A 21,145-nucleotide genomic window follows, 5' to 3' on the forward strand; every position below is an offset into this window, starting at 1 on the left:
TCTTGCTTGGCTCTTTTTCTTACCTGCGGCTGCCCCGACTACCAGCATCGCGATGATCAGCAGCTCCATAGCGGTTGTGGTGATGGATACGGTCGGTGGAGTCACTGGCTTTACTGCAGGGAAAGAGATCGAAAGGGAATCATTGGCCACGGGCGTCTTGAGGAGGATGGATACCTCGCAGGGAAGGTGCACGCTTAGGATTCAGGAAAGCCGCACTTGAGTCCCTCTTCTTCCACAGGCTCCCATGAGCAAGCGGTTTCTCTGCACCTCGGCTGCCCTGCCTGTAGCAGGAGATGACAGCACTGCCCGACATGGGGAGGGAAAACGCACTGTCATCGTCTATTGGCAATGGGGGCTCACTGTCCCCCAACTCAGCTCCATCTTCCACTTCCGCCCAGTCCCAGTCGCCCCCAGGGGCATGTTCCATGAAAAGATCTGATCTGTTGGGAGAACTAAATCTCAAGCCAGATCACAAAAATTTCCATGAGCTGGACTGAGCTCACCCCTCTCCTACTAGTTCCCCTTCTAACGTGTTACTCCAACAACAGAGAGGGCGAAACCCTCGTAACCAGCTTAATATCAGAGAAATACATAGATCTAAGGTGCTATCTGGCCCCCATTATGGCAGTATCCGAGCACCTCCCAATCTTTACCCTATTTATCCTCACAATTTGTTGGTGAGCAGGGCAGGGCTACTATCCCCATTGTACAGATGGCAAAACTGAGGCACAGATCCTACAGGCCAAGGTCCTACAGGGATGCAGCGACAGACCAGAGATTAGAAGCCATGTCCTCCAAGTACCAGCTGAGCGGTCGAACTGCCAAGCCATCCATCTACACTGAGTGCCCCTTGCCATCCTGTATAATCCTCCCAATAATACAACAATGCACCTTGGTACCCCATAATCACCCCCAATAACAAAGCAATACCCCCGTGTTACCCTATTGTCCCTTGAAACCTGAAAGATGCCCCCTGAGTCCCCATTGTCCCCCCAATAATAAAGTAATGCCCCGGCAGCCCATAATCACCCCAATAATGGTGAGATGCCCCAAGCCACCATCCTACATCACTCTCCAAACCACAACTATCTCCTTTCCACCCTGCCACCATGACACCCCTTCCTTCCCCCAGCCAGGCATCCCAACAACAGGGGCTAGACTGGCCCTGCTTCACCTGTAGCTCCTGGCGGGGGCCCTTGGGAGCAGAAGAGGCTCCGGTGGTTGTGTCTTGGACAAAGCTAAGGATCCTCTGGGATGGCTCACTTTTTATGCGAGGGAAATGGGCTGTCCCTGTGAGTCAACGTGATTGCTGTATCTGGGGAGCTGTCCCATGATTTGGCAGCCAGTTGACTCCCTCCGCCCTCATGATCCTGGCTTCAGCAGGTTGGATCCCAGGGAGTTGCGGGAGCAAGACGGTCTTTGTTCCTGCCTCTGTCCTCTGCAGGGGAACCTGGCGGGAATTAGCCCTTGGAATGGCATCTTCTCTGTTGCCGAAAGCGACTCCCTGAACCTTCTGCTCTGTCTCCTCACACGAGGACAAGAGGGAAAAAAAGGAGATGGAGAATCGGGGGTGGGGGGGGGAAGATGAGCCACGGGGACTGGGGGGAAGTGGGGGCTGAGGGCTTGTCTATACTTGAAACGCTCCAGCGAGGGGTTGGCCCATTGGCGTAGTCAATCCATCTCCCTGAAAGGCAGGAGCTAGGTAGATGGGAGAATTCTTCCATCAACCTAGAGCTGTCTACATGGAGGGTTAAGTTGGCTTCACCACATCACTCGGGGCTGTGGATTTTTCACACATCCCTGAACGACATAACTGGGTCGGCCTCGTTTTTTAGCATAAACCCCGCCTACACCATGCGTGATGGAAAGAGCTGGATCTGTTCCACTGATGCAAAAGCAGAGCGAGAGGTGGCTTGGTCACGGCGTGTACGTATCTTCACAGGAAGCAAATCCCGGATACGGATGGGCTCGTGAACGAACGAGAACAAGAACTAGTGGCTGGAAATTAAAGACAGACACATTCCAGTTAGGAACAAGGCACCAGTTTTTTACAGTGCGGGTTGATGAGCCATTCCCTGATGGATTCTCCATTGTTTGATGGCTTCCACTGAAGCCCGGATGCCATCCTGGGAAAATTCTGACTATGGATTGGACTCAATGCAGGGGGAACTGGGTGAATTTCTCCGACCTGCGTTAGACAGGAGGCCAGACTAGATGATCTCTAAGCCCCATCTGGCCTTAGAATATATGAGTACACCTACATTGTGATGAAAGACCCCCAGTACGGCCGCGGCTGGCCCGGGTCAGCGGACTCGGGCTCACAGGGCTTGGGCTGTGGGGCTAAAAACAGCAATGTAGACGTTCAGGCTTGGGCTGAAGTTTGAGCTGGGAAACCCCATGTGGGGGGTGGGTCTCAGAGCCAGGGCTCCATCCCAAGTGGGAACGTCTGCGTTGCTCTTTTTAGCCCCACAGCCCAAGCCCTGTGAGCTCGAGTCCAACAATCTGGGCTCTGAGACGTCATGCCCCTGGGTTTGAATTGCAATTTTCGAGGCAGCCGATGAATCTAGGAGTTCAATGCCCATAAAAGGACCTGTATTTTTCACGCAACGTGTAATTGACCCGTGGAACCCACTGCCACAGGAAGCTGTTGAAACCAAAACCATAACAAGATTCAAGAAGGGAGTGGAATAACCGGAATGATCACAGTACGTGATTGCAAACAAGTTAGTGGCCGGGACTATCAAACTTCCTCTTTCAGGGTTTGAGTTGATTTCTAATTATAAGAGACCAGGGTGATGATTAAGGTGTGCTTTCTGGGAGGGGGACAGATTATCTCCCATCAGCCACTGCAGGGGGTCTCACACCTTCCACTGAGCACTGTCAGTGACGAGATGCTGGACTAGATAGTGGGATTGCTTTAAAAAAAAAGTGTTGGATTCTGTTTATTTGCCTTCAGGTTTCGATCTGTTCATTTTAGGTCCTTATCTGGCCTCCATCACCTTAGTATCTGGGTGCCTCACATTCTTTAATATATTTATCCTTATGCACCCCTGAGAAGAAGGTAGGGGCTGTTACTCCCTTCAGAGTGACCTAATAGCAAGTGTGAAAAATCGGGACACTTTTTTTTCAGTGGGGGGCATATTTGCCTATATAAGACAAAGCCCCTAATATCGGGACGGCCTCAATAATATTGGGAAGTCGAGTCATCGTAGTTAGGGTGGGGCAGGGAACGATTTTCCCATCCCAGGAGAATGCTCAAGATTTTGAAAAGTTTTCCCCTCCCAAAAATCTTGAAAGATGTTCCCATTCGACAAAAGAAAACAAAAACCGTCTTGATTTGGGTCAGTTGAAACATTTCATTGCGAACATTTCTAAAGCTTTCATTTTGCTTTTGCCCTTTTAATCCCATTTTTAAAATCGATAGAAATTCAGTCACAACACGTCATGCCGGGATGTTTTGACAATGTCACACCTTCCCCCCGCCCCAACTTTTTTGGCATTGGGAACTTCACCCAAACAGATCCTGTCCTGGGAACAGTTTCAGTTTTGACGCCTTGGCATTTTAGGGGGGGGGAGGGAATTCCCAGGCACTCTACCCATTGTGCTGATAGGGAAACTGAGGCAGAGAGCGAGACTGAATGCCGTGTTGAGAGTCACATGGGTAGCTAGGGGGTGGAGCAGGTCTCCTCCAGTCCTGGATGATGCACAGCATTGAATCATCTCTTCTCTGGGTTTTTAAGGAGAATGTAGGTCATGTTGTCAAGCTTTTCTTTTGGAATCACAAGGGTTTGTTTTGATTCTGGGCCAGTCACAGGACTCCAGCTGCTGGGGCTTGGAGAAAAGCCCCAGCTGTCAGGAGACCTGGCAATCTTGCTCCTTGTGAATGTTGGCTGTACCCAGACGGGCCACGCAGGTCTCAGTATTGGGAAGGAGCCGCTCTGAGTAACTGGCCCACATCCGGTGCCCCAAACTGGTGCTGTGCCAGCCCGGTGTTGACAGTGCTGGGGGCTGATAAAGGGAAGGCTTGGGTTGGGTTTACCATAATACACCTAATAAATGACAATCTACAGCACCTAACACAAGGGGGTCCTGGCCCAGGTCTGGGGCTCCTAGCTGCTACCGTAATACACCCAATACACAATGCACAGCACCTAGCACAATGGGTCCCAGCCCAAATATGGGGTTCATGGGCTCTACCGTAATACACCTAATAAATAACAATGTACAGTACTTAGCAGAGTGGGGCCCTGATCTGTGATTGGCACTCCAAGGTGCTACTGTAATAGGAAATGCTGAGCACAAGGGGGTGGCCTACGCCCTGCCACTCAGAGCATCTTAGGCACCTACACCTCTACCTCAATATAACGCTACCCAATATAACACAAATTCAGATATAACGTGGTAAAGCAGAGCTCTGGGGGGGCGGGGCTGCGCACTCCAGTGGATCAAAGCAAGTTCAATATAACATGGTTTCACCTATAACACAGTAAGATTTTTTGGCTCCTGAGGACAGTGTTATATTGAGGTAGAGGTGTATTTCCATGCATGAGTCTCCTCTATAAGAGATCTCCTGGTGTTAGACACTTAAAGCATTTTGTTCCTCATGGGAGGCTGGGAGGGGAGCTCCCCATTAGCCCAGTGGTTAGCACTCTCATCTTTAATTTAATTTATTAATGGAGATATCCTATCTACTAGAACTGGAAGGGACCTTGAAAGGTCATGGAGTCCAGCCCCCTGCCTTCACTAGCAGGACCAAGTACTGATTTTGCCCCAGATCCCTAAGTGGTCCCCTCAAGGATTGAACTGACAACTCTGGGTTTAGCAGGCCAATGCTTAAACCACTGAGCTATCCCTCCCCCCCCCATCTGGGGCATGGGGGCCCACAGTTCATTTCCCCCCTCTGCTTTCTGTGAAGAAGGGATTTGAATGTGGGTTTCCCATCTCCTAGGAGACCACCTGGGCTATAGAGTCATCCTGACCCGCTTGTAAGCTTCAAGTCAGGCTTCCCACTCTCCTTAACCCATGGCACTTAAAAATGTTTCACTGAGTGAAAGCAAAGAATAAGTTTATGGTCAAAGAACAGAGCTCCAAGAGCTAGAGATTAAGCACTTGGGAAGCAAAGGGTCATAGCAGAAACCAAATCGTAGTTCGCTTCCCGGAGCTGAAACGTCACTCGCAAAAACATTCCCCCATCTCTGGCAAGATGGCTTGCCCCATGTCCTTTCCCCAGTGTTGGCAACCGGGTTGGCTGAGATGCTCCTTCCATAAGAACAAGCCGGTTGGTAGCTTCTCTTTGCAGGTGGAAGGATGCCAGGGTGACTCTCTGCACCCCCAACTGTACCAGAATAGAGCTTCAAGGTTCATCTGTAAATAGAGTCCTGCTGTTTACCTCTTCCTGTTAATATCCTTCGGCAGTCTCCACCCGCTCTTCGTTAGCATTTGACTTAATGTGCCGATCGACTTCTATTGTACAACACACAATACACAGGGGCCCGGCAGGCCACCCGCTGGCTGGAGAAGTTTGTCTCAAGACATGATACCTTTGAGTGACCTTCTTGTAGCTTCAGACCTAGAGAACACAATCGTTAGCATCACCATGAAGTTCTGGAACAGCCGTCCACGGGGAGCAGTGGGGGCAAAACAGCGAACTGGCTTCAAGACTGAGCTTGATAAGTTTATGGAGGGGATGGTGTGATGAGACTGCCGACAATGGCATGTAGCTGATCTGTGACTGCTAGCAGCAAATATCTCCAACGGCCGGTGATGGGACACTAGATGGGGAGGGCTCTGAGTTACTACAGAAAATTCTTTCCCAGGTGTCTGGCTGTTGGGTCTTGCCCACATGCTCCAGGTCTAACTGATCGCTAGATCTGGGGTCGAGAAGGAATTTTCCCCCAGGTCAGATTGGCAGAGACCCTGGGGGTGTGTGAGGGAGGGGGTCCTCACCTTCCTCTGTAGCATGGGGCACAGGCCACTTGCAGGTTTCAACTAGTGTAGATGGTGGATTCTCTGTAACTTGAAGTCTTAAATCATGATTTGAGGACTTCAGTAACTCAGCCAGTGGTTAGGGGTGTATTACAGGAGTGGGTGGGTGAGGTTCTGTGGTCTGCAATGTGTGGCAGGTCAGACTAGATGATCATGATGGTCTCTTCTGACCTTAAAGTCTATGAGTCTATATCTCCTCACATTTTTTCCATATGTACATCATGCAATGATTAGCATGACCAGTGTGACTCAGACATCCAGCAGAGAGACCTTCCATGACCTCTTTTGGGGAACCCATGGGATCCCTGTACCCCTATGTACTTCTCTGCCAGTTGGCATCAAAAGGGCATTGGTCACGCAAACATACGGCTGCAAGAGCTGGAGATCTACCACAACATTAGTCAGGAAGCTAGACACCTTTGAAAATAATCCCTGGGCATTGGCTGGAAAGACTTCTTCACCAATGAAGAGATCAGAGCAATCGGCAACCAGCAGCTTGTTTCCACCAGAAACTGAAGGAAAGGCTTGACGTATCTGTGGCGTGCGGACTCTGGATGCCACACACGGGAAGCTATCAAGCAGAAACTAACTGGTGTGAGGACAGATGGGCACCCCCAGGAAACCTTAAGAAGAACCCTAAGTGGGGAGGGCAGAACAGTTGATGTCAACAGCACAAAGCAGATGGAAGCAGCAGCAAATGACAGAAAGAAATGGAAGAGGCTAGTTTCTGCCCTGATGGGGATGAGGTGTTGGCAAGTGCCTGGACTGCTCCCTGGCAGAAATTCAGGTATCTAGGACTTTAGATGTCTACAGGTTTGGATGGCAGCTGAACAGCAGTGGTAAGGGTCTCAGTGGCACATAAATGTTCACTAAGGTGCCAGATTTTTGTGTGGCCCTTATAGTCTAAATAGACAGGAGGGACAAAAGGGAGAGGAGAAACTGAGGCCTGGAGCACAGAAGTGATTTGCTCAGGACAACTCAGGAGGTCAGTGGTAGAACACAGGAGGGCCAACGCCCACTGGGCTTTTCCTGCTTATTTGCATCTGCTAAAATTCACAAAACTTTTGGGAGCTGTTTAAATGCTTGTGAATCGCTGATGGTGGGAGCCGGGCAAAATGTTTCAGCTGAAATTTTTTCCGGGAGACACTTTGCGAATTCATGTCAGTGCCAGTGAATTCGTTGTTTCTAAACCAAACCAAAATGAAGAGATTGCAAAGGGAATGAAATGTTTTATTTTGAAACGTATTTGGTTTGTTGGTTTTAAAAGAATTTTCCTGTCAAAATTTCTTTAAAAAAAATTTGAGTACATTTAAAAATGGATGAAATTGAAACGAAACGTTTTGATTTTGATGAAACTGAAAGTTTCATCTGACATTAAACCAATTTTGTTTCCTGATTTTTCCAATTCACCAAAAAATTCAAACATTTCCGTTTCTGGTCCAACCTGAAACAATTCCTCCCCCATCCCAACTTTACAAAATTGCCGGCAGACTGAAAACCCCATGATTTGCCCATCTCTAATCATATAGAAGTAGTAATTAGGTACCTACACTTTGATGCCTAGGGGAGTTAGGCACCTAAATACTTTGCTTTCTATGAAAGTTAGGTATGTAAATACTTTGATTTCTATGGCAGTTCCACCCCTAAGTACCATTGGGATCCATGGGAATTAGGCTCCTAACACTGTGGAGGATCTGGGCCTTGTCCCAAGTAGCCCAGCATGCCCCATGGTACATTCTAACCAAGCCTAAGGAGAGCGTTATTTTGAGCATCAGCAAAATCGAGTGTGACCGCCCCCCCGTTTTGGTTCTGTATGTGGGCGGGACTTATTGGGTGGGTGGAGCTGGAATGGTCATGCCCATCTCTTCCTCCCTGGCCTAGCAACTTGGATAGGAGCATTGTCAAACCGAGGGATCCTGCTCTGCGCCCGTGGGAGGATGTTGCATTGGGGCAATGAGCCCGCCCCGCTGCCAGTGATGGCGCAGGGAATGGAAAGCTAGTGCTCTAACCACTGGTCCATCTGTCCTTTCTGAGCCCTTAAGGGGAACTCCCAGCAGGTCAGCTCCCCTTTACCTAGCCATCCCATCAGATTCCTTCCCAGCAGGGTCCCCCAGATCCTATCAGAGGCAGATTGAGATTTATTGGGGTCCTGGGCACAAAGAACATTTGGGCCCCCCATACCTCACTTGCCCCACCCCCTGTTTCTCCTCTTCCCCCCCAAGACCCCACCTCCTGGCCAGGCTGGAAGTTGGACCTGGGCCACAGTAAGAACTGCCCAGGGAGCCCTGGACCCTCTACCTGGTGGTGCACCCTGGGGGGCGGGGACAAGGGCTGGGGGCTGCTCTCAGGGGCCCGGTCCCCCGGCCCAGGGCAGGTGGAGCATCTGGGGCTCCCCACAGTGGCCTGGACCCCCTAGACAGCTCTTACTGCAGCCCCGGCCTGGCTTCCGGCCTGGCCATGGGGCAGGGCCCTAGGGGCTTTGGAAGAAGAGGAGGAGCAGGGGGCAGGGCCACAGTCCTGGCACTGGTGGCCCCCTACTTCTACACTCTGGCGGGGGCCCCAACTTGGCCGAGGCCCCTGTGGGCCCATGCGTTAATCCCCCACTGTACTAAGGTGGGATTCGGCAAGACCAGTTCTATGGCTGGGAAATGACCGTGAGCGTTTGGTACGCCAGTAAGGGATTCACTCGAGGTTAGGGTTGCCAGTTTGGGCTGCACGTATTCCTCAAGGTTCCATCACCCGACATAATCTTTGATTAAAGACTGAGCTTTAATTCCTGGTGACTCCCGGAGGGTTGGCAACCCTACTCCAGGCTGGCTTGTGAAGCGAGCGACTCCTTGCAGCTGCTGGGCAGCGGTTGATACCCGTGACTCTGGAACTGCTGACGACAGCGGATGCCTAACTGATGTCTGAACCCTCGGGTGTCGCCTCAGGAAAGTGGTAGGGAGCACTGGAAGATGAGCAACTGTTAGAAGGCGCCTAAAGGGCTACCAGCCTCGCCTGCCCTAACCCAATAGACCCCAGTCCCCTCCCAGAGCCAGGGATAGAACCCAGGAGTCCTGGCTCCCTCCCACCCCCCTACTCCAACCACTAGACCCCACTTCCTGCCCAGAACCAGGGAGAGAACCCAGAAGTCCTGGTTCCCTCCCACCCCCCTGCTCTAACCACTAGACCTCACTTCCTGCCCAGAACCAGGAATAGAACTCAGGAGTCCTGGCTCCCTCCCACCCCCCTGCTCCAACCACTAGACCTCAATTCCTGCCCAGAACCAGGAATAGAACCCAGGAGTCCTGGCTCCCTCCCACTCCCCACCCCCCGCTCCAACCACTAGACCCCACTTCCTGTCCAGAACCAGGAATAGAACCCTGGAGTCCTGGCTCCCTCCCACCCCGCCTGCTCCAACCACTAGACCTCACTTCCTGCCCAGAACCAGGGAGAGAACCCAGAAGTTGTTTCATGGGAGAGTTCAAAATTTTTGCTTTTCCTTCCGATTGGGAACGAAAACAAATGTCGGAATTTCCCGATGAACGGCACTGCAGAGTTTTGAGCCATGTGAGTTATTTCTTTGTGATGAAAAATGTTTGTTGGCCTTTTGGAAAACAACAGGCCGCACGTGGCTGTGGTGCTGGAAATGTTTTTCAGTGGCTCAGTTATCAGGGTGTAGTGCTGGGAAACCTTTTGCAATCACAGGGCGTGGGTGTCATCCCCTCATCTCAGCCTCGTTCCCCCGGCTATTTAAACACTTTGCGCTTTCTTTCAGCAGGTGTGCGTGAAAGACCCTGTGATTTCATCGATTTTAAAAATCACAAGGAAACTGATCCATCCATCCTACCCTCCTGCATAGCCCAGGCTGCAAAACCTCCAGGAGGGACTCCTGCCTCCAGTTACACAGGAGCTCCAAGTGCGACGCATAAACAGGGGAATCTCGAGTGGGAGCAGAGAGGTTATTTCACCTCTGGATTTGGCACTGGTGTGACTGCTGCTGGAATCCTGTGTCCTGAATAAAGACTGGGAGTGGCTGGGTCACTACAAAAAGTAATTTTCCCTCTGCTGATACTCACACCTTCTTGTCAACTGTTTGAGATGGGCCACCTTGATTGCATTGGCCTCGTTAGTACTACGAAACTACCTTCCCTTGGTATTGGCCTCCTGTTATCAACTGTTGAGAATAGGCCACTTCCATCTTAATTGAATTGGTTCGTTAGCACTGACCTCCCACTTGGTAAGGCAACTCCCATCTTTTCATGTGCTATCATATATATTCTGCTTACTGTATTTTTCACTCCATGCATCTGACGAAGTGGGTTCTAGCCCACGAAAGCTTATGCCCAAATACATTGGTTAGTCTCTAAGGTGCCACAAGGACTCCTTGTTGTTTTTGCTGATACAGACTAACACGGCTACCACTCAAACCGTTCATTAGGTGGTGAACTAATATTAATTAAATAACTGGGTTGTTTCTGCAATCCACCCCCCCGTGCCATTTTTCCCTGTGTCCCGAATGATCTTAAAACCAGGACAACGCCAGCTCTTCAAACGTGGCGTATAATTGAGATAGAATCGTGAGCAAGAATGAGGTGCAGTCACTGCAAAAAATTGGCTCAAAAGAATAAAATAAAGAAACGCCAGCTCTTTTGTTTTGAGTTCTGGCGCTGGTGGACCGACAGGTCCCATTTTCAAGGTTTTCTCCATAAGGGCAAGAAACTCTCTTTTTTCTTAATGAAACCTGCCACTGATGCTACATACATCCTGATGATGGTGACAGCTTATTTGCGTCACACTTACAGTCAGCTTAGACCAGTGGTCCCCAATGTGGTGCCCGCTGGGGTATCTAGGTGCGCCTGCGTACTGGCCGGCGGACAAGCATCCGCTGAAATGCCGCCGAGAAACAGTGTCATCAAGAGGCGTCGCCGCCGAAACGCGGCTGATTTTCGGCGGCATTTTGGCGGCGACGCCTCTTGACGTTGCCGCTTGTCGGCGGCATTTCGGCGGATGCTTGTCCGCCGGCCACGGTCCTGGGTGACTCGTCGTCCGGCGCCCGCCAGGCGAAAAAGGTTGGGGACCACTGGCTTAGACGGATCAGAAACTGAAGGCCGCTCCTGGTTCTTTCGTTGTCTTCCTCATCTGATGGTGAACAAAAACAGCTCCCCACCACAGCGGACAACTCTTGCGCGGTAAATAAGCACCCCGACTTTCACAATAAGCCAAAATTCAAGCTAATCCCATTTCAAAACCAGGCCAAATCAAGCCACTACCTAAAAACCCCAACACTCTGTGTGACTAGAGCCCCCCGGCGTGCAGGCTGGGACAGTGGTGGGCTCGCTGTGCACCCCTGACTCTCTCCCTCCCTTGACCCTGCTTGCCTGGAGATGATAAAAAAAAGGAAGAAGCAGCAACAAGCCAAACAAGCAACAGGCTACAAGCCAAAAATTAGACAACAAGCAACTTACAAGCCAGTTAAGCCAAAAACAAGCCCAATGTCTGCGATTTTTCTCGGGTTTAGCATGTCTGATTGACAGCTCAAAGCTTCCCAGAAGTAGAGGAGCAAACCAGTCACTGGGCAGGGTTGCTCCCAGCTGGTTCTACCAGACTTTTAATACCAGGGCTGGGTAATTACCTTGTAATTGACTCTAATTAGCGCTGCTGCAGCATTCCTAACCTGGAGCTCTTCCAGAAGCTTGATTCATGTAGGAGCCTGCAAACCTCTGAAAGGAACCGTGTCCCGTCACACCCTTGGCCAATGGATCCCACCCCTATGGTCCACGCGGAGGCTGATCTTTTCTACACGCCGCTCGCCAGTGCCCACGCGGGCTGTGCAATGGAACAGTGTTGCAAAGCTGGGTGGCTGGTTTCCCCACGCATCCTGCCTGCACTACATCAGTGTAACAGGGTCCACGACCCGCCCCTCTTCCTGGGGCCTGCTTGCTGCCCCCAATAAGGCTTAGAGAGGCCTCAGGGTTGTGCAACACCCGTGTCTTTATTTACTTAAGATTATCCCACCATCAGCGTCTATCTATACACAATCTTTACAGAATTAGTCACCTCCTTCACAGGCAGAGGCAGCCTTCAGCTAGGAGGCCTCCAGTTCTCTCCCTGACTAACTTCTCCTTGGCTGCCCCCAACTCCCTCCCAGCCTTTATAGTCCTTGGCTTGTCAGGCTAGCCGGTGTTGCCAATCCTCAAGCCGGCATCAGGCCTTTTCCATGAGCCCCAATCTGCCTCCCCCGTTTGAAGCTGACTGGGCAGGGGCTAATTAGGTGCTTTTGCACCAGCACCCTGCTACAAACAGCTTAAGTTGTCTGAGTGCTTTGCAGTTGGGTGTTCTCCTAGTTCTCTTCCTAGCAGCAGTGTCGCAAGGATGTGCCACGCTTCGCCACCTCTTCAAGGGATTACATGAGTCAAGCTGGCCTGGGTGCGGAGGAAAGGCAGAACTGCCTAGCGATTCGTACACAAGAGCAGAGTGGGGCAAAGAACGGAGTTTTGGGTTCTTTTCTGAAAAAGCGGGGGGGGGAGGGGAGGAGAGATTAATTTCAGGTTGGCCCCACAACAAAATGTTTCAATATTTTCAGCCAATAGAAATGTTGGGGAAAAAAATCATTTCGGGTCGAATGAAACGATTTCAGCCTGTTTAAATGAACGTGAAGGCGATTTTGAAATGAAAAGGCATTTTGACTCCAACCCATGGAAATGTTTGGTTGAGAAAATGCCCAAAATGAAACATGCGTAAGGTCTGTTATTTTCCCCCACCAAAGCGATCCAGTGAAACTGACATGAATTTGCAAGATGTTGCGGTCGACCTGAAGCTGCATTCCGCTCCCCCCTAAAAAAATTCTACTCAGGAGAGCTGGATTCAATTCCTGGCTCTGCTACTGACCTCTGTCAAGTCACTTTGTCCCCTTGAGGCTCAGTTTCCCCATCGGGATAATGATATTGACCCTCCAGTGTAAAGTGTTTTGATATCTACAGCTGAAGATCTGTAAAGTCGTCATTTCATCCCCTCTCCCAAAGCTGCCTTTGCCCTCTTCTCTTCCCCACTCTTACCTCCCTGGCTTCCCAAGGACACCTACACCTGAGCTATGTATTTGCATCCGCTAGCACCTGTCCTCTCACGGAGACATCGCCCCCTAGCGAAGGCAGCTGGAATTGCTCCTCCTGCAATTTCCCAGCTGCTTCTGCAAGCGATTGTGAGTAGCTTAAATGTCACTAGGTTAAGGGGGTCAAACTCAATGGGAGGAGAGGGCTGTACTCCAACTTTAGTTACGGTTGCAGGATGGGATTTAAAATCAGAACTGGAGCTGGAGGGGAATTTTCCATTAAAGGGATTTTGGGGGCAGAAAAAAGCGGTTTCTGTGAGGGTTGTGCTGCAATGTTTCCATTGTCCACCAGGCAAATTGTAATGAAAACATTCAAGTGCATCTCCCCAAGGTGCCTTATGGGAGTTGTAGTTCATTGTGTCATGCTCTCGTTGGAGCTGGAGTCCTTGGCTGGGCTACAACTCCTGTGGTGCACCACTGGCCAGGGCCGCCCAGAGGATTCAGGGGGGCTGGGGTCTTTGGCGGTGGGTCCCAGAGTGAGTGAAGGACCCGCCGCCGAATTGCTGCCGAAGACCCGGAGCGGAAAGAGCTCTGGGTCTTCGGCAGCGGGTCCTTCTGTCGCTCCGGGTGTGTTTGGCGGCACTGAAGGACCTGCCGCCGAAGACCCACCGAAAACTCTCGTGGGGGCCCCTGAAAACTCTCATTGGGGCCCCTACGGGGCCTGGGGCAAATTGACCCACTTGCCCCCCCCTGGGGGGCCCTGCCACTGGCTGGCTGGGCCACATGGTGCATCATGGGAGATGTGGAGCAGTCAGGGAATCCGCCATGCTCCAACCACTAGACCCTATGCCCCTTCCCGAGCCAGGGATAGAATCCAGGAGTCCGATACCTAGTCCCCTGTGCTCTAATGCACTAGACCCCTCTCAGATCTGGGGATAGAACCCAGGAGTCCTGACTCCCCAGCCCCCTGTGCTCTAGCACACTAGGCCCCGCTCACCTCCCAGAGCCGGGAATGGCAGACGGGAGTCTGACCTCCAGACACCCCCCCCCCCGCTCTAACCACTAGACCCCACTCCCATCTGGGGCCTGGACTCAGTGACCCAATCCTATGAGTGTATAGGTGCATTCCAACAGGTTACCCAATCACAGGCCAAGAACTCGCGGGTTCCGACATCAGTTCGTTATCCACCGTCACGTATAAATTGTTCTCCTTAACCTGTGAGGATAGGACAAGAAGCAATGGGCTTAAATTGCAGCAAGGGCGGTTTAGGGACATTAGGAAAAACTTCCTAACTGTCAGGGTGGTTAAACACTGGAATAAATTGCGTAGGGAGGTTGTGGAATCTCCATCATTGGAGATTTTTAAGAGCAGGTTAGACAAACACCTGTCAGGGATAGTCTAGATCAGGGGTTCTCAGGACACATTTTTTGGTGGCCTCAGTTGGCCACTCTCACACTTTTCCCTAAAATACTTGATTTGCTTTAGGAAAAACAAATAAGTATGCACATAGACATATCCAAATCATTGTAATTTGTTTATTGCTAGCTAGTAGGGTTGCCAACTTTCTAATTGCACAAAACCGAACACTCCTGCCCCACCCCGTCCCTGAGGCTCCCCTGCCCTGCCCCTTCTCTGAGGCCCTGCCCCCCCTTGCTGCATCCCCCGTCCCTCTGTCACTCGCTCTCCCCCACCCTCATTCACTTTCACTGGGCTGGGGCAGGGGGTTGGGGTGCAGGAGGGGGGTGAGGGCTCTGGTTGGGGGTGCAGGCTCTGGGGTAGGGCTGGGGATGAGAGGTTTGGGGTACAGGAGAGGGCACCGGGTGGGGGCAGGGGGTTGGAGTGTGTGGGGGGGGTATGGGCTCTGGGCTGGGGGTGCAGGCTCTGGGTGGTGCCAGAAATGGGGGGTTCAGGGTGTGGGAGATGGCTCTGGGCCGGGGCAGGGGGTGGGGGGTTCAGGGTGTGGGAGATGGCTCTGGGCCAGGGCAGGGGGTTGTGGTGCGGGAGGGGGGTGAGGGCTCTGGGCTGGGGGTGCAGGCTCTGGGGGGTGCCAGAAGTGGGGGATTCAGGGTGTGGGCGATGGCTCTGGGCCGGGGCAGGGGGTTGGGGTGCGGGAGGGAGTGTGGGCTCCAGCTGGGGTTGTGGACTCTGGGGGGGCCTGAGGATGAGCAGTTTGGGGTGAAGGAAGGGGCTCCGGGCTGGGATAGGGTGTGTGGTCTATGACTGGGGGTGTGGGCTCTGGGGTGGGGCCATAGGTGGGGGCTTGGGGTGCAGGAGGGGGCTGTGGCAGGGGGTTGGGGTGTTGGGGGAAGGTGCAGGCTCTGGGAGGAAATTCAGCTGGGGCAGGGTGTTGGGGTGCTGGAGGAGGTTCAGGATGCGGGGTCCTTGCAGCCCCTAGATGCATTGGCAGCAGGGGAGGCTTCACGCACTGGCCTCGCACCCACAGGCACCGCCCCCGCAGCTCCCATTGGTCATGGTTCTCGGCCAATGGGAGCTGTGGAGCCGGCACTCAGAGTGGGGCCAGCACACAGAGCCTCCCTGCCTGCCCAGGGGCTGCAGGGACCTGGTGGTGACTTCCAGGAGCCACGTGGAGCTAGGGCAGGCAGGGAGCCTGTCTTAGCCTCTGGCCTCTGCTGCGCCGCCGATAGGACTTTTAACGGCCCAGTCGGCTGCCAGGCATGGGCGGCGAGATCCATATCCACGTGGTGCTCGGGCACCAGCAATATTCAGAATCAGGGGCCCAGCTCCAGCAATACTTGGGGCCGGGTGTCCCCCTCGGCCCCACCTGCAGCCCCCCCATGCCTTCCCCGAGTGTCCCCTGGCCCCGACTTGCTGCCCCTGCCCCCGCACTCCCCACTCGCCTTTCCCGGGCCCTCAGAGCTGCGTCCTAGTGCCCATCTCCACTGCCAGGGCAGACTGACTCTGAGCCTGCCCTTCCCCTCAGACCCTTCCCTTTTCCAATTGGACCCTCCAGCAGCACAGGGGACCCCCCTGCCCGCAGTCACCGCTCCTGCCCCATGCTGGCAAGGAGGCAGCCCCATCCCTCCCCCCCAGTGAGGCTACAGTCAGGGGCAACAGCAGGGGAGGAGGCGCACGCAGCGCCCCCCGGCACCCACCATGGGAGAGGCAAGTGTGATTCCTGGACCTGAGAGGGACACTAGGAGCACATGGAGTGACAGTGGTGGGGGTGAGTGTGCTGCTGGAGGGGGGCAGGAAAGGGGGACTCCTCCCCCAGAGCTTGCTGCTGCCAGCAATGAAAGGGCTGGGGGGAGTCCTCCTCTCTGGCCCCTGTCCCAGAGCAGCCTGCCTGCACCCCAAACTCATCCCCAGCTCTGCCCCACCCCAGAGCCCGCACTCCCAGCCAGATTCCTCACCCTCCACACCCCAACCCTCTGCCCCAGCCCTGAGCCCACACCCCCAGTCAGAGCTTTCATCCCCCCACTGCACCCTCAACCCTCTGCCCGAGCCCCTCCAGCACCCCAAACACCTCATTCCCATCCCCAGCCAGAGCCCTCATCCCCCACACTCCTACTCTCGCCCTGAGCCCCTCCCACATTCCAAACCCCTCATCTGCAGCCACACCCCACAGCCCTCACCCCTGCACCCCATCCCTCTGCACCCCTCCCATCCCCAAACTCCCTCCCAGAGCCTGCACCCTGCACTCCAATCCCCTGCCCCAGCCTAGGGCCTGCACCCCAGACCTCCTCCCTCACCCAAACTCCCTCCCAGAGCCTTGGGCAGGTGGGGGGCGGAGTTTGGGGGGGGCGGAGTCTGGGCAGGGGCGGGTTCTGGGCACCACCAAAATTTCTACAAACATGCCACCCCTGCTGCCAGGGTCCCTTTTCGACCGGGTGTTCTGGTCGAAAACCAGGCACCTGGCAACCCTACTAGCTGGTAAGTCTGCTGTGAAAAGTGATATTAATAAACATACAAGTGTCACTTTTCACAGCAGACTTACCCAGCCCCGAGAAGCCTGGGGACAAATTAAGCCCTGGATGGCAGGGTCTTGGGAGGCAGCAGGGCCCAGGGCTGACGCGGGAGGGAGGGGGGCAGAGCCCAAAGCCCCTCAGTCAGTGCCCATGGCCATGGAATGGGGAAGGAGCCTAAAGCCATCTGGCTGGAGCCCAGGGCCCACTGCCAGGCACCAGAATCTGCCAACCTGCCACCCCCGGGGTGAAGCACAAAGCCTGACCCAAACCATCCCTGGGAAGGTGGGGAACTCACTGGCTGCCTGATCCTCCCGCATTGTGCCCCAGATGTCTCCAGAGGGGACAGGGCCCAACCCCTGCTTGCAGCCCCAGCAGCCAACACCAAGGGGGTGCGTCCAGGTGCAACAGGGAGGGGCTGTTGCTTTGCACCCCTCCCCCATCACAGCCAGCCCATCCTGAGTGGCGGGGGTCCGGGGATCGGGGCAGCCGGTCGGCCCCCGGGGGCGGCAGCGGAGCTCCGGGATCCAGGGTTGGGGTCCAGGCTGCCACTGCCTTGTCTCCCACAATGTGTCATATATTGAGGATCACTGGTCTAGATAATACTTAGTCCTGCCATGAGTGCTGGGGACTGGATTAGATGATCTCTCAAGGTCCCTTCCAGTCATAGGCGCTGACTCCGTGGGTGCTCCGGAGCTGAAACGCCCAAGAAAAAAAATAGTGGGTGCTCAGCACACACTGGCACCTCTGTGGGTCAGCACCTCCCTCTGCACCCCCCCCCCCACCCAGCAGCTTCCGCCCTCTGACGGTCCTGCTGATCAGCTCCTCCCACCTGCTGCCATCAGCTGCCCTGGCTGGCTGGTCTGAGCACACCTCGGGTCAGGCCCCACTGGGGAGATGTGAGTGTGACGTTGCATTCCATATGTTTTATGGAAATATGCTAATGAATGTGAATATAATGTAACTGGACTATGCTTCATGCAAAAGGTCTCTTCTAAGGTACCATTACAAAGCTTATAATCTACGGAGTGTGTTCATCCTATTTGTCTGCATGTATCAGTCTTGTATCTAAAACTAGAAATATAAAGTATAACTCTGAAGTTCTATTGTAATTATGCAAAGTGTGCTCCCATTGAGTAGGACAATTGGTTGTAGTTGGCTCTGTTTACCCACAAGCCTCCACTGCAAGTGTGCAGGCCAGTCCTGGAAGAATGAAGGGGGTTCACAGGACATGTGAACATGTCACACGATACTAGAATCCATCTTTAAGCTGGTGCTTTTCCATTTAGAAGGAAGGGTGGGAACCCAGAGAGAGACCAAGGATTCCTGCCTTGTGCCAAAGCTATAAAAGGGGGTGGAACAGAACAAAGGGGGCTGCAGTCATGAAAAATCCCCTAGTTACCACCTGAGCTGGAACTAACAAGAACTGTACCAGGGGAAAGGATTGGGCCCAGACTAGGAAGGAGTCTAGTCTGTGAAAGAAGCTTATTGGAACATCTCTAAGGGTGAGATTTACTTGTATTCAGTTTCTTAATGTGTTAAGCTTAGACTTGCGTGTTTTGTTTTATTTTGCTTAGTAACTTACTTTGTTCTGTCTGTTATTACTTGGAACCACTTAAATCCTACTTTTTATACTTAATAAAATCACTTTTGTTTATTAATTGACCCAGAGTAAGTGATTAATACCTGGGGGAGCAAACAGCTGTTCATATCTTTCTATCAATGTTATAGAGGGCGGGCAATTGATGAGTTTACCCTGTATAATAAAACGGATTTATTTGGGGTTTGGATCTCATTGGGAGCTGGGTGTCTGGGTGCTGGAGCCAGGAGAACTTGGTGAACTGTTTTCAGCTTAGTCTGCAGCTTTGGGGCATGGTTCAGACCGTGGGTCTGTGTTGCGTGTCTGGCTCAACAAGACAGGGTTCTAGAGGCCCAAGCTGGAAGATAAAATGGGCTCAGAGGTAGTTTCAACACATCAGGTGACAGTCCCAAGAGTGTCTCTGTGACCGAACCCGTCACAGTAGCGTAGTCGAGCAGGATCTGTGCACATCTGATTGTTTTGAGACACTGGTAGTGATTTTTAAGTGAGTTTTGAGTGTGGTGGCTGGAGAACAGACAAAGTGGTTACTGGTTTGTTGTTTTCTGTTTGTTTATTTCGGTTGAGGGAAATAAGCACAAGAAAGCAGGTACAAAACTAGAGCTGTCCAGACTGGAAGCGGAAGAGAAGGCAAAGGAGTGTGAGTTTCAGATGAGGCTCAAAGAAGCAGAGGCAGCCAGGGAGGAAACTGCTCACAAAAGAGCCATGGAGTTAAAAGACAAAGAGCTTGAAGCCCAGAAAGCTGCCCAGGAGGACAAGGAAAGAGAGAGGCAGCTGGCCGTGGAGTTAAAAGACAGAAATACAGTCCCAAATTGAGACCCAGAAGCATGAACTGGCTGTAATGAAGTAGAAGAGGCAAAACCCTCCAGCAGCTGTCTCCACTTCCCCAAAAATCCATAAATGGGAGCAGTTGTGTCCACAGTATGATGAATCCAGTGATATTGCTGAATATTTCATCACTTTTGAGAGACTATACACTCTCCTTTTGATTCCTGAAGATCAAAAGTTGACCACTTTGGTTGCAAAATTGACTGGGAGAGCTCTGGATATATTTAATAAGATGCCTATTGCTGATGCTCCAAACTATGGTAAATTTAAGGAACTGGTTTTGAAAAAGTTCCAGATTACACCTGAAACCTATAGGGTGAAATTCAGGAGTTTTAAGAGGGATCTGGATTAAGTAATGTGGCCTATGTAAATGAAATGAAAGATTTGTTAGAGAAGGGGGGGGGGAAAGGCATTACAAACTTGGAAGAAATGTGTGATTTGGTTACTCAGGAACAGTTCCTGAATATGTACAGTGATGATGTAAAACAGCATAGGCATGCGCACGGGGTGTGCCAGGTGTGCCCAGGCACATCCTAATGCCCACGGGCCAGATCTGGCCCCTCAGGGCTTTGGATCCAGCCCACGATATTTGCCCCCTGTGGTGCCACAGGCCCCGCGCTGCTCTCAGAAGTGGCCGGCACCACGTCTCTGGGGCCCCGTGGGGGGGGGGGCAGGGGGCTCCATGTGTTGCTCCAGGCACTGCCCCCTGCAGCTCCCATTGGCTGGGAAAGGGGAACCATGGTCAATGGGAGCTTCGAGGGAGGTACCTGCAGGTGTGGCAAGGGCAGCACGCGGAGCCCTGTGGCCCCCCCGAGCGGCCACGCAGGGACGTGGTGAGCGGCGCAGTGTGGGGCCAGGACAGGCAGGCAGGCAGGGAGCACGCCACTTCAGGTAAGCAGCGCCAGGCTGGAGCCTGAACCCTTCCTGCACCCCACCCCCAACTCCCTGCCCTGAGCCCCCTGCCTGTACCCTGTACTCCTCCGGCACCCCAACCCCCTGCCTGCACCCCTCCTACACCCCAACCCCCTGCCTGTACCCTGCACCCCTCCTGCACCTCAACCCCCTGCCCTGAGCCCCCTGCTGCACCCTGCACCCCCATGCACTCCAACTCCCTGCACTGAGCCCCCACTGCACCCTGCACCCCAACTCCCTGCCCTGAGCCCCCTGCTGCACCCTGCACCCCAACTCCCTGCCCTGAGCCCCCTGCTGCACCCTGCACCCCTCCTGCACCCCAACCCCCTTCCCTGAGCCTCCTCATACACCCCACACCCCTCCTCTGCCCCAATCCCTTGCCCTGAGCCCCTTCCCGCACACTGCACTCCCTCCCGCACCCCAATCTTTATGATACTTGTCTTTAAAAAATAATAATAATAAAATTCCCTGGGTGTACACCCTAATGAAATGTGCTGCATACGCCTATGTAAAACAGCATTTGTGGGACAAAAAGGTGGGTGCCGTGGATGAATTAGCTGGGTTTGCAGACTCTTTCGAGTAGTCACAAGCTGCAATTAACCATAAACCACTGGCAGAGGGGTATAGGGTTGGTGGAAAGCAGAATCACTGTTTTACCCCTGGGAAAAAGAAGGCTGGGCATTCACCTCCCCATTCAGGGGCAGCAGGCTTGTAGAAATGTTGGTGGTGCCCAGAATGTCCAAAGCCTGCCCCCCAAAAAACTCTGCCCCCACCTACCTAAGGCTCTGGGAGGGAGTTTGGGTGGGGGAAGGAGGTCTGGGGTGCAGGCTCTGGGAGGGAGTTTGGGTGCTGGGTGCAGGCTGGGG

At 53.0% G+C, this 21,145-nt stretch overlaps 1 protein-coding gene across 1 annotated transcript in view; it reads right to left on the minus strand.

Moving 5' to 3' along the window:
- Positions 1 to 21,145, minus strand: part of LOC117889168 (trypsin-3-like) — a 38,361-nt gene that overhangs the window by 13,944 nt on the left and 3,272 nt on the right. Inside the window, exon 2 of the mRNA XM_034793047.1 lies at positions 24 to 113. Coding sequence (XP_034648938.1) covers positions 24 to 69 — 46 coding nt within the window. The 5' untranslated portion in view covers positions 70 to 113. The remainder of the gene's footprint in view (positions 1 to 23; positions 114 to 21,145) is intronic.

This window comes from Trachemys scripta, chromosome 16, assembly GCF_013100865.1.
Source record: "Trachemys scripta elegans isolate TJP31775 chromosome 16, CAS_Tse_1.0, whole genome shotgun sequence".
NCBI classification, from domain to species: domain Eukaryota; kingdom Metazoa; phylum Chordata; order Testudines; family Emydidae; genus Trachemys; species Trachemys scripta.